Below are 14774 nucleotides of genomic sequence, written 5' to 3'. Positions count from 1 at the left end.
CTGCCTCCTTTAATATAACAGGAAAAATCCCGTTCACACCAGGTGCGTTTTTTATGTTTAACTTTAACAATTTCTCGTCCACTTTGCTCTCAGTTATTATAAATCACTTAGCTCCCTGTTAGATTTTGATAAACGTCTGGCATTCCCCTCATTGAATAACTCTTCATGTGTAAATGTAGATGCAAAATACTCATTCAGTTTATCAGCTACCTTAGCCTGATCATCATTAGTCAACCCCTCTATGTTAAGTGGTCCAATGTTATTCATCCCTTTCCTTCTAGAGGTTACATAAGAAATCTTGGGTAGTTGAATTAACATTCTGGGTGATCCTAATAAATAGTTTTTTTTTTTTTTTTTGGTCTGCAGCTAGTCGTATTTTTTATGTATTTTTAAATTTATTAAATCGACTCTAATAAAATATGAAGTAGAATCTGTTTTTTCTCTCTCTTAGTCTATTATTAAATCATCTTAGTTTATTTTTACATGAAATGGTTGCTAGGTGTCAGATATTGTATCTCCCGTAAAAGTATCATGGCTTCCACGTGGGAAGAAATAAGCCATGTTCTTGATGATAAACGATGTGAATTGGTGCTTTCAGGCCCGGAGGTTTCGAAACGTATTGAAGAACATGGATTAGATAAAAACCTTTTTTCTTTAACTACTCTGAATTTTCTTGAAATAAGTAAGACTTGCTTATCGTATATTTCGGACGATGTTAGCAACTTAGAAAATTTGTCTAGTCTTGTTTTGCGCGCAAATAAAATAACCAGCATATCCTCTGCAATAGGGAAGCTGAAAAAATTAAAGTTTTTCGATATTTCTTCAAATGAAATATTAACGTTGCCTTCAGAACTTGGCCTTTTACATGAGCTTCAGTCCTTAAATACAAGTTCAAACAAACTACCAGAGTTGCCCGACTTGTCAGGGCTGGTAAACTTAAGGGTTCTTAATTTTTCAGACAACAAGTTTTCTTCATTTCCACAATCAGTATGTAACAAGAGCCTAATGCACTTGGCAGAGATAATGGGAAACAATAATATTATAACTGATATCCCGAGTAACATATGTGTTCTCGGATCTTTGAAGGTACTAGACCTTGGAAATAATGCAATTGTGAATGTACCAGGTGAGTTGGGTGAATGCCCAAAGTTAAAAGATTTGAATCTGAAAGGAAACAAAACAATAAAGGATAAACGTTTGTTGAAGTTAGTTGAGCAGTGCCATGTAAAACAGATATTAGATTATGTTAGGATACATTGTACTAAAACAGGAACATCAGAAGCATCAGTCAAGGTAAAAGGAAAAGGAGGAAAGCAAAGTAGAAAGAAGGAATTAAAGGATGAGGTAAAGCATTATTTCTTTTACAGTCTTTGTATCAAATATAGAAACTGTTAAAGAGTGAAATATTTTGTGTAAATGCTGAAAAATTTGGAGTGGCTCAGCCTTATATTACTTACACATTAAGGGCACAGTCCTTGTTATGTATTAGAAATCAAGTTAGTGCAGCATATTTTGATAATTTTTATTAAAATGTAAATTCCATATATATTTCTATTACATTGTTATAAAAAAACAGATATTCATTTATTCCAATATGGTATTAACTACTCTTAAATCTGCCAACTTTGAGAACTGGTCTTTCGACAGTTACATTGCTTTGTGTAGATTGAATAGCATTATTTAATTTTAGAGTAATATAGTAGTAGTAGCAGTAGTGGCATGTGATGCAAGAAAGCAAGTGTATGAGCTTATGCAGCATCAGCCAAAAAAAAAAACAAAATCACACCATTCCCTCCAAATGCCTGTCCAGTTCCTCCTTAAATTTATTTAACCTATCAATTTCCACGTCAGATGGAAGTTTGTTCCAACAATTAACCACCCGCTGGCTAAAGGCAAATTTCTGCACATCTATTCTACATTTGTCTTTTCTTAATTTGAATTTATGCCCCCTTAGGTTCTTAATCTGAATAAGTGGAAGAATCCCATCAGAATTCAGCGTGCTCAATCCATTCAAGGCCTTATACACCTCAATCAGATCACTGCGCAGGGGCCTAGTCTCCAGCCTCTGCAATTTGCAGAACTGAAGCCTCTCTTGGTAAGAGGATCCGTTCATTCCCCTTACCAATCTTGTTGCCCTTCTCTGTACACGCTCAAGCAAATCTACATCCTTCCTAAAATGAGGCCTCCAGACCTGTATGCAGTACTCAAGGTATGGCCTGACCATTGTCTTATACAGAGGGACAATCACCTCTTTTTCCCTGCTAGCAAAATTCCTATATATCATTGACAAAACCCCATGACCTACCCTGGCAGCCTGTCTGCATTGCTCAGAAAACTTCATATCTGACTGCACAATTACTCCCAGGTCTTTTTCATTTTCTACCACCTTAAGTGTAGTACCACACAGTTGGTTTATTTCTCTGGGGTTACTTCTACCCATATGCAGTACTTTGCATTTGTCAAGGTTAAACTTCAGTTGCCACTTCTCAGCCCATCTGCCCAAATTTTCTAGATCCTGTTGCAGTAGCACACTGCCATTACTGTCATTAATAACCCTGCCAACCTTTGTATCATCTGCAAACTTCGACACTAAGTTTGATAATCCTTCATCAATATCATTGATAAATATTCAAAACAACAGTGGACCCAACACCGAACCCTGTGGGACTCCACTAATAACATTACTCCACGAAGAGCAGCATCCCTATTGATTACCACTCTCTGTCTTCTCCCACTCAACCATCCTTTTATCCATTGTAGCAACTTACCCTTAATACCATTCTGCTCCAATTTGTACAATAATCTTCCATGCGCAACAGTGTCAAAAGCTTTCCTGAAATCCAAGTATATGATATCAAAATTATTTTTGGATCCAGTTCCTTTGTAATCACATCATAATATCCTATCAAATTTGCCAGACAAGACTTTCCCTTAACAAACCCATGCTGTGTCTGAATTATTGCTGCAGTCTTGTCTAGATGATTCTGCAATGCATCTTTAACCAGTGACTCCATCATTTTACCCGGAACGGAAGTTAAACTAACTGGTCTGTTATTACTCGTGTCACCCTTCGATTCCCCTTTGTGAATTGGGTATACATTTGGACATCTCCAGTCCAGTCTCCCCTGAGTCCAAGGATGCTCTCATAATTATTGCTAAGGGTTTGCTTACTTCCTTTGCTGCCTCCTTTAATATAACTGGATAGATCCCATCCACCCCAGGTGCCTTTCTTATGTTTAACTTCAACAATTTCTCCTCCACTTTGCTCTCAGTTATTACAAAATCATTAAGCACCCTGCTACAATTTGATAACCTTCTGCCATTTTCAAACCTTAATAACTCCTCATGTGTGAATGTAGATGCAAAATACTCATTCAGTTTGTTTGCTATCTGAACAAGATCATCAACAGTCGAACCATCGATATCAAGTGGACCAATCAGATTCATCCCCTTCCTTTTAGAGTTATATAAGTAAAGAAATCCTTGGTGTTTTTCTTAGCATCTTTTGCCAAAGATTTCTCGTAATCTGCCTTCGCCTGCCTAACCTCCTTTGTGACCTGATTACAGACTAGCTTATATCTGCCATAGGCTTCTGAGTCGCTTGATAATTTATATGCATCCCATGCATTTTTCTTCTCTGTCACGAGTGGGATTTACTTATATCTTTAAGTAAATCCCACATCAGTACACTGTGATCACTGCCACCTAGTGGTTCCTTTATCTGCAAATTCTTAATACACAAATGATTACTGCTGATAACCTGATCAAGAGTATTACCCTCTCTGGTTGCCTCTCGCACATGCTGCTGCAGAAAATAATCATCCAATAAATCCACAAAACATAACAGTGCATCAGCTCTAGCAAGTAAAGCAGGCAATATTCTGTTCTTTGAGTGGTATTATCTTTATGGACAAATCCTGTTTATGATATTATTTCATATAGGAACTTCAAATTGTTTGTTTCAAATATATATTCCTTTAAGCATAATATAATTTCTTTCCATTTAAAATGTTTCCACCTTAGAAGTTTATTTTGGTAGTTAACCAACTTAATTGAAACTTAATTATGGGCACTTAAATTGCCCAAAATTATGGAAACTGAATTATGGGCATTAAAACATTAATTATGTTTTAGTTAATAACACTCATTTCTGGTCTCATATAGACTTGATAGAGTGGCTAGGTTTGCTGGAAACCTAACAATGAATGATAGATATGGGGTGTTTGGCACCCTTGGCAAGCCCTTAGATGCCCACTCCTTTCTAAGTTTTCATAAGATTACATGAAATGTTGTTTTATTAAAACAGCTTTTCTCAACAAAGGTGTTTTTTTTTTTTAAATATACTGATATCCATCCTAGATATTCCTTACTTCATTAAGTTAAGTTCCATATTTTCACTTAGATTGCATAATTTTATCTGGCTTCAGAATTTGTGGTGCCCCCAAGGTGTTGCTGCCTTAAGTAATCACTTATTGGGTAGGACAGACATAGCTAGCCAGTAAAGCAGTTCAAGAGTTGCTAATTTGTATTATTAGTATTTGTAGTATCATTAAAAAAAATATTATTTACGTAAATACACATATATTTACGTTGAAAAGAAGAAAATATCCAATCGGTTGGTAGTAGAAATGAAGAATGGGAAAGGAAATGCGTGACTATTAATAGCAAATTGGGCTTCAAGAGATCAGCGGAATCGTGGAAGGTCCTTAAAGACTTGAGAAAACAGAATAAACACAATTCTGGTTTGCAATTAATACCTTTGAAAGACAGGATGAGGTACAGGTAACCCTTGTATAACACGGTAGTTTGGTTCCTACAAAATCTCATGTAATATGAAACCATGTTATATGGGATTGAGAACCAGTACAAAAAGGGGGGTTACGTTCCAGAACTAAAATACACCATTTTTTTTTTTTTTTTTTTTATTTATAACCATCAGAAACTTAATTTTTATAGTAGTAATAACTTAATATTTTAACTTTATTTTTATAATAGTAGTAACGTAAATAGTAATAACTGAACAAACATCTTACCTTACAAACTGTGATACTTATGTCAAATAATGTACGTTCATTTAATTTTCTTCCTCTTCATCGCTGCTAAGCACAGTCTGTTCTGCAGCATCTAGATTTCTTGTACCTTCTGCTCTCTTTAAAAGCTATGAACTGCATGCTTCAAAGTCACAATATTTTATGATCTCAAACAAGCACAAATTCAATAGCACAGGACCTAACCCTGGGATTTCCAAACAAAATACAATGACCCCCCTCTTTAAATGATATGTGAAAATCGGAAGAATATTTTACAGTTAGCAAAATAAAAATAAATTTACACTTACATACATATTATTAATTAATATGTACTGTAATATGTACATACTAATTGATATTTCTGTTCATTGACTTTTTTTTTTTTTTTGGTTGTAAAATTTAAAACAGTAAAAATGATAAGTAATTATGTAATAACAAAGAACACGGCATGCACAAGCTGCAACAAACATGATACACACAAGTGATTTACAGAGTAATGAGTTTCTGAACATTTATTTATGTTTTTTATGATTGAATATTTCATGGAAGGGGAAACACGTTTCACCATAATAAATGCAATAAGATCGAGTTTACTACCCGTTTATAATTGATTACACTAACAGAAAAGACCAATAAACAAGAAAGTACAAATTGTTTTTATTGTTTTATGGTAGTAACCTCCAGAAATGTGCTTTAGAAAAATACCATGAAGGCGATAACAACTAGTGAGTCAACAGCGGAATTCATAAAAAGGAATGGAAACGTTGAAAATTACATCTAACATGATAGCAGGGTTTTCCCAGCACAAAAGTTCAAAAATACCATGTTATTTGAGATTTTCTGCAGTTCTCAAACTGTGTTAGAGCGAAACTGTGTTATACAGGGGTTGCCTGTACTGTGAAGGACTTTTAAAAGAAGACTGGGAAGAGTTCAGGATGGTGAAGGATTTTGGTGTGGAAGACTCAGGTTTAAAAGTTTCTTTTAGGGAAGTGGAACTCTTACTAAAGGAAGGAAGGAATGGCAAATCACCTGTACCTGGAGGAGTTTTTATGGAACTTCTGAAATATGGAGGAAGAGGAGTGGCTGTTTTGATACAAAAACTATCATATATTAAATGGTATACTGAGAGGAGAAGAAATGACAACGGGATATATTACATGGGCGATTGGAAAAGCTGTTCAAATTATACAGAAATATGTGTCCTGAACTTGCTGTTAAAGATTCTTAGAAAATGGATCAGGAACTATTTAGAAGCCCGAATTGAGGTGTCAGAACAACAAAGTGGTTTTTCAGCTGGGAGGTCATGTATAGACTATATTTCAGCAGTACGACAGATCCTTGAAAAATGTCAATCGAAAGGAAAAGAAATCTTTATGATTTTCATTGACCTGAAAAGCATACGACAGTGTTCCAAAAAAACTTATGGGAAGCACTGAAAGAGGCAAATATTGGTGGACAGTTGATTAACATTATTAAGACAATTTACAGGAATAATGGATGCAGAATTAAAGTGGGATCAGCTTTGTCACCTGAATTTCACACTTCAAAAGGCTTATTACAAGGCTGTTGCATCTCATATACACTTTTCAAAATTTATATCGACTGCCTAAGATACTGGTCAAAAAAATGGGATTACCGATCAATAAGAACATCTATATTCACAATTTACTTTTTGCCGACGATCAGGTGGTGATAATACAAGATTTAGAAGATGCAGACTATGCATGTCGTCAATTGTTTGAGGAATATAAACGATGGGGGTCTAAAAATCAATTTTAGCAAGACTGAAATGCTGTCTTCAGGACAAATTCTAAAAATGGTTTTAAAATCAAACAAATCGATAAATTCAAATATTTGGGATCATTCTTACAAAGTGATGGATCATCCCAAGCAGAGATCACTAAAAGAATTGCAGATGGCAGAAAGGCTATCATCATGTTAAATTCTGTACTGTGGAGCAGAAATATTCTAAATAAAATAAAGAAACTTATATTTCAAACGATTGTACAAAGTCTTTTATTATATGGAGTGGAAACCTGGACATTGAATAGGCGAGGGGAAAACAAATTGCTCTCCACAGAAATGAATTTTTGGAGATGCTCAGCAAGAACTTATAGAAGGAACAGAATGAAGGCATAAGAGAGAAAATGGAAGTGAAAAAGAATATTATTGACACTATCAAAGAAAAGCGTTTAACATGATATGGACATGTAAAATGGATGCAAGAAACCAGATATCCAAAAGCTCTTCTGGAATGGATACCTCCTGGAAGAAGGAATACCTAGGAGGACATGGATGGATGGAGTATGGGAGTGCATGACAGTCCGAGATTTAACCGACCAAGACACCTTGAACCGCACTTTATGGTGGGGAAAAATTCCTACCAAAAATTAACTTGGAAGGCTGAGGAAACCCATTGTAAATGGAAACACTCCTCTTAAAGAAGATAGCATATGGAAATAATATTTAAAAACAGGTCTATGTTATGCAAACTTGATGCATTTCTTTATTTTGGTGTGGAAGACAGTAAATGATATGCATAACATTGACCTTCACTACTTTTTTTTTTTTTTTTTTTGTATGGGTATACTTTTCCTCACCATTCTGAGTATGATATTGATCTTTGTAACATTTTTAACACGGGCACACAATAAATAATAAAATACTTTTAACTTACAGTACAATAAAGTTTTAATATCAGAAAACTTGACATGTGATAGTGTTGTGTCATTGTAAAAAAAAAAAAAAGATATATATATATATATATATTTATTTTATTTTTTTTGTTATATATATTTTGATAAATATATATACAGGGTCATCATAAAGTCCTGCACTTATAAATTTTTTAATAACTAAATTTATACAAATGATAGAACCATCTAGTAAATATTATATGAAAATTGCTTCATTTGTCACCATTTGGGGTCATTCAGTATCTGCAAATAAAAGAGAAATTGATAAAATATAAATACAACAAAACAAAAATCAGATTTACATGGATGAAATTATTATATAAAAAACTTAAGACTCAAAGTTTCATATAATTTTTACTAAATGGATCTATGATATTTATTTAATATCATAATACCTTTGATCAAAATACCTTTGATATTAAAATATCACCTTTATTAAAAAGTATAAAAGGTATATTAAAAATACCTTTGATATTTATTTAATACGACAATGATAATTTCTTTGATGTAACATTTCTTCTTTTGATTTTTCTTTGATCTAGTATTTTTTTTATTGTCAAATTGTTTAACATAGTTAGAAAAGGGTATTAGTATTAGCCATATGGTGCAAGGTAGCCCTAGGTTTTGCTGCAATGGCCAAAAAAAAATGAAATAAAATAAATTCATAATAAAAATAAACTACCTATTTGAGTCACTCCACATGTAGATATCTATCCAGCTAACCTTTGAATTTTTCCAAGCTATCAGTCTCAACACCATCTATGGAAGTAACTTATTCTAGTAATTGATAACTTGCTTGCTAAAAGAAAACCTACAACCCCCCCCTAAATTTGAATTTAAAGCCCTTATTTTGGGAATAATTTATAACAGTGAAAATTCCACCCTCATTCATTTTACTTTCACCTCTTAGAGCCTTATAAATGTGGACTTGGCACATCATGGCCTAAGTTGCCTTTGCACCATAAAAGCCTAAATCAAATCAGAGAGCCTTATATATCTCAATCAAATCTCCTCTTAGTCTAAGATGCATTGTTTTCAAGCTCTGTAGCCCATATATTTGAAGTTTTTCCTCATGCAGATGCAGTTTTGCTGATCTCACAAGGTATGCTGCCCAACATTTGGGCCATTTCAATGTTTTTTTTTTTAAGGTGTGGTCTCCATACTCGAACACAGTATTCCAAGCATGGTCTTACAGTTGCCTTATACAATAGGATTACGACTACCCTATCTCTACAATCAGATGTATGATAAATCATTGACAGCACTCATTTGGCCTTTCTTGCAAACTGTCTGCACTGCTTGAACTTTATCTACCTGTATCGTAACTCCTAGATTCCTTTCCTCCTCTATTGAATTTAGCCCAGACCCATATATAGACTAATGATGATGAAGACTGATGCTAATAGATTAACAATAGCTGCAGGCAGAGGTGAAAGTATTTCTTGCACTCTTTCTCTTGAAATGGGAAGCAGCAGCCTTGTAAACAAGGTGCTGTGGGTTTCAAGAACTGTGGGAGTCATCATGAGACAAGGAAATACATGGGCTGTGTTTGGGTGACTGTGATTAAGAACAGGTATATACTTGTATGTACACCAATTCTAGGAGTATAGTAAATAAATTTGATGAATTTGAAGTGCTGGTCAAGATATCAAATGCAGACATTGTTGGTATTTCAGATATGTGGCGTTACTTGGATATAAAGGACGCAGAGTTTGAATATCTGGAGCACAATGTATACAGAAAGGATAAAGAGGATGGGGAGGGATATGCTCTTAGTTAAGAAGCACATAAAATCCAGTAGACGTTGGTGCATCTAGGTGACATGGGTAGGCAGTGCAATGTTGAGTTAGTTTGATGTGAAATAAGCACTGGGAAAGCAAAAATGAGAGTAGGAGTGTGTTATAGGCCTAATGACTCGAATGAGTACAACAAACAACTGTGCAGAGAAATACAGCAGGCCAGTAAAGCAGAATGTCTTATAATGGGCAATTTAACTTCCCAGATATTGACTGGAACTTGTGGGTTAGCATTAGCATTAGCATTAGCATTAGTAGAGGCATTTGATGCAAGAAAGCAAGCTTATGCAGCATCAGCCAAAAAAAAAAAAAAAAAAAAAAAAAAGTAACATAAATAAATAAAAATAACCACTTCCACTTCACCCCTCTGTTCGTTCGAAATACCTGTCCAGCTGAGCCTTAAACTTATTTAGGCTATCAACTTCCACGACAAGGGATGGAAGTCTGTTCCACCCACCAACCACCCGCTGGCTAAAGGCAAATTTCCGCACATCTATCCTACATCTGTCTTTCCTCAATTTGAATTTATGCCCTCTCAGGTGATTTTTCTGAGCTAGAGGAAGAATCCCATCAGCATTGAGCATGCTCAAACCATTCAAGGCTTTGTACACCTCTATCAGATCACCCCGCTGGTGCCTAGTTTCCAGACACTGTAATTTGCAAAACTTAAGCCTTTCTTCGTAAGAGAACAACTTTGTCCCATTCACCAATCTAGTTGCCCTTCTCTGTACTCGTTCCAGCAGCTCTACATCCTTCCTGAAATGAGGCCTCCAGGCCTGTATACAGTACTCTAGGTGTGGCCTGACCATTGCCTTATACAAGGGAATAATCACCTCCTTATCCCTGCTAGAAAAATTCCTATATATCATTGACAATACACCATGAGCTACTCTTGCAGCTCGTCTGCACTGCTCAGAGAACTTCATATCTGCCTGCACCACCACCCCCAGGTCCCTTTCATTCTCTACCACTGTCAGTGTAGTACCACAGAGTTGATACGTTGCTCTGGGGTTGCTGTTTCCCATATGTAGTACTTTACATTTGTCAATGTTAAACTTCATTTGCCACCTCGAAGCCCATCTGCTCAACCTTTCCAAATCCTGTTGCAGCAGCATAGTGTCAGTAGTGTCCTTGACAACCCTGCCAACCTTCGTATCGTCTGCAAACTTGGACATTAAGCCTGATATACCATCATCAATATCATTTATAAATACAGAAAACAATAAAGGCCCCAATACTGAACCCTGAGGGACTCCACTAATAACATTAGTCCACGATGAGCAGTGTCCATTGATTACCACTCTCTGTCTTCTCCCCCTCAACCACCCCTTTATCCATAGCAGCAACTTGCCTCCAATGCCACACTGCTCTAATTTGTGCAGCAGTCTTCCATGTGCAACAGTATCAAAAGCCTTTCTAAGATCCAAGTATATAATATCAAAGTTATTCCCTGCATCCAGTTCTTTTGTGACTGCATCATAGTATCCAATCAAATTGGTCAGGCAAGACTTCCCCTTAACAAAACCATGCTGTGTCCTAGCTATAACTGAAGTCTTGTCTAGATGATCCTGCAGTGCTTCTTTCACCAGTGCCTCCATTAATTTTTCGGGAACAGAAGTTAAACTCACAGGTCTATAATTACTTGTGTCAGCCTTTGATCCCCCTTTGTGAATTGGGGTCACATTTGCACATCTCCAGTCAATGGGTACCTCCCCTGAGTCCAAGGAAGCTCTCATAATTATGGCTAAGGGTTTGCTTACCTCCTTTGCTGCCTCCTTTAATATAACTGGATAGATCCCATCCACCCCAGGTGCCTTTCTTGTGTTTATCTTCAACAATTTCTCCTCCACTTTGCTCTCAGTTATTACAAGATTCTCTAGCTTACTGCTAGAGTTGAACACACCTCTGGCATTCCCCTCGCTGAATAACTCCTCATGTGTGAATGTCGATGCAAAATATTCATTTAGTTTGTTAGCTACCCGAGCAGGGTCATCAACAGTTGACCCATCGATCTCAAGTGGACCAATCTGATTCATCCCCTTCCTTCTAGAGTTTACATAAGTAAAGAACTCTTTGCTGTTTTTCTTCGCATCCCTTGCCAAGGATCTCTCGTAATCTGCCTTCGCCTGCCTAACCTCCTTTGTAACTTGGTTACAGATCAACTTGTATCTATCATAGGCGTTCGTGTCACGTGTTAATTTGTATGTATCCCATGCATTTTTCTTCTCTGCCATATGCCTCATTAGTTCATCTGACAACCATTTAGGCCTAAACCTTGAACAATATTTCTTAGTTGGTATGTAAAGCCTAGTAGCTTCCACGATAAGTTCTTTGAATGCTTCCCATTTTGAATTTGCTGTTGGCAATATCATCAGTTGATCCCACTGTATAGAATTTAAATACTGTCTCAGTCCATCGTAGTCGCCTTTACGGAAGCAATAACCCTTCCCTTTACCCCTAATGGTAGTTACCTCTTTGAGTAACTCCCACTTCAGCACACTGTGATCACTGCCACCAAGTGGTTCATTTATCTGCAGATTCTTAATGCATGAAGAATCACTACTGATAATCAAATCAAGAGTATTACTCCCTCTAGTTGCCTCCCGAACATGCTGATGTAGAAAACAATCATCCAATAAATCCACAAAAGCCTTGCTACTGTGTGAGTGACCAGCCCCCAAATTCCAGTCAATATCTGGGAAATTAAAATCCCCCATTATAAGACTCTCTGATTTACTGGCCCACTCTATTTCTCCGAACAGTTTCTTATTATACTCATCAGAGTCATTAGGCCTATAGCACACTCCTACTCTCAATTTTGATCTCCCAATGCTTATGTCACACCAAACTGACTCGACACTGCACTGTCCAGCGATGTCGACTGGCTTCACTTCCTTGGATTTTATGTGTTTTTTAACTAATAGCATAACCCCTCCTCCCTTCCTATCCTGTCTATCCTTTCTGTAGACATTGTACTCCCCAAATTCCAGTTCTGCATTTCTTATATCTGTGTGACACCACGTCTCTGAAATCCCCACAATATCTGCCTTTGATGTTTTGAGCAACACCTCAAATTCATCAATTTTATTTACTAAACTCCTAGCATTGGTGTACACACAAGTATACATGCACCTGTTCTTTTTGATCTTTTTGTGTGGGTTGATCACTCACACACTAGCAAGACTTTTTTGGATTTATTGGTTGACTCTTTTATACAGCATGTTCGAGAGGCAGTCAGAGGGAATAATACTCTTGATCTGATTATCAACAGTGATTATTTATGCGTTAAGAATCTACAGATAAAAGAACCACTAGGTGGCAGTGATCATAACGTACTGATATGGGATTTACTTAAAGCTGTAACTACCATCAGGGATAAAGGGAAGGGTTTTTGCTTTTGTAAAGGTGACTACAATGGTCTTAGACAGTTTTTAAAATCTATACAGTAGGACCAACTGATAATGTTATCATCAGCAAATTCTAAATAAGAAGGAGAAGGGTGTAAGAAATTAATCGTAGAAGCTACTAAACTTTTCGTACTAACTAAGAAACACTCTACAAGGTATAGGCCTAAGTGTAGTGGTGGGATTCAAATAATTTAACAACCGATTCGCTGCCCTAATGACTGTTCTAAGTATAAAAAAACTATATACCGAAAGGAAGTTTATTATTTCATGCAGTTAATACTTAAATAAGAACAATAAAAGAGGTCCACAAAACTAGATTATGTTATAAGAAAGAGTTTTAAAATATTAAATAATACCTGACAAAAAAAACAATAAAACTGTTATTTAAGATATTTCCATATTGCTTCTTGATTGGCATCCTCGCTTGCAATTTTCTTCACTTTTATCCGAGCATCATCGGCTGAGTGATTTATCCTTAACCATCTTTTCACTGTAGGAGTAGGATCCCATTCCTTTAGAGGTAGGCTGATTAAACTAATAGTCATTGTGTTTGATATATGAGAAACAGTTAGGCGACTTCTCTTCTCTGAACATATTATGTTCATCTTTGAAAAACCCCTCTCCGCTTCTGCTGAACTTACAGCAGTTGTTCTGACAATATTTTTAGCTCTTTGAACACTTTCAGGAATTGCATAATTCTTGGAATTTTTTAAAACGTTTTACATGAAATCTCGATAATCATTAATATCAATTTGGTAATTAAAAATGTCATTAAATATGAGCAATTGTTCTTCAGCTGCTTTCCATGGAACTAGTACTTTTTCAATATTCCAGTAATCTGGCTCCAAAAAATTGAGAAATTGTAATTTATTCCTATCTTGAAATTGGCTACAACTTGCTTCTTTAGTCTTTTTTTCAAATTCGTTACAATGTTTTCTAAAAGTCTTTCCTGAGGAAGCCCGACAAATCGATGATTTTCTACAAATTTTATATTTTTGAAGGTTTTTGAAGTAATTAATTCATCAACTTTTTTTCATATGGACCCTTTTCCTTTCAAAGCATTTGAAATGCTTTAATAAATCTTATCATGAGTTTTTCAGCCTTTATTATGTCTATATTTCTTGCTTGCAGTGCATTTGAAAGAAGAGAAATTTTGTTTAAAATATCAATCATCAACGCCAAATCAGTTATAAAATATATATTTTCAAGATGGGCAGCCATACCTAAGTACTTTTTATTTGAATAAAAATAGTGATGTAGCACTGGATAAGCATGCCACACAGCTAGCGTTGACCTTAAACTACAGGCAGCCCATCTTGGTCCCAAACCTCTACCAATCTTTATAATTTCAATTCCGAGTTCGGATATTTTGGAAAGTTCAATTTGGTTCTTATTGGATTGATGAAAAATGGTATATATCTTATCAACAAATATTTTAAAATGATTTGCTTGCTTTGTTTCCTTTATCGAATCATCTAAAACAAGATGGAGGCGATGATTTAAACAGTGCCATATTATTATGTTTGGAAACTCTTTTGCAGTCCTAGTGCTCACTCCAGATTTTCTCCCAAGCATAACGCTGGCACCATTGGAGCAAAATCCTATTAAATTTTTTTCTTGGTAGTTCTTAGTAAGCCCAACATTATTTAAACTTTCCATAACTGAAGAACATATTGTCTCTGCATCTTGTTTTTCCAATTTAAATAGTTCAACGAAAATTGTTGGTATCGTAACTGAATCCTCAACTTTTAAGAAAAGTATAATAACTGGTTTGCAGGATATCGTTGAAGCTTTGTCAATAATCAAACATATTTTTGGATTATTTTCAATAATTTTATTAAATAT

General features: G+C 35.6%; 1 protein-coding gene across 1 annotated transcript in view; it reads left to right on the top strand.

Annotated features, from left to right (window-relative positions):
- Positions 1-530: 530 nt before the first annotated feature.
- Positions 531-14774, top strand: part of LOC150088704 (leucine-rich repeat-containing protein 47-like) — a 101249-nt gene continuing 87005 nt past the window's right edge. Inside the window, exon 1 of the mRNA XM_090370868.1 lies at positions 531-1344. Coding sequence (XP_090226994.1) covers positions 532-1344 — 813 coding nt within the window. The 5' untranslated portion in view covers position 531. The remainder of the gene's footprint in view (positions 1345-14774) is intronic.

Source organism: Mastigoproctus giganteus, chromosome 3, assembly GCF_048544385.1.
Source record: "Mastigoproctus giganteus isolate SK-2022 chromosome 3, ASM4854438v1, whole genome shotgun sequence".
Classification (NCBI taxonomy): Eukaryota; Metazoa; Arthropoda; class Arachnida; order Uropygi; family Thelyphonidae; genus Mastigoproctus; species Mastigoproctus giganteus.
Note: the sequence above shows the minus strand (reverse complement) of the source record. Positions and strands in the feature narration are given on the sequence as shown.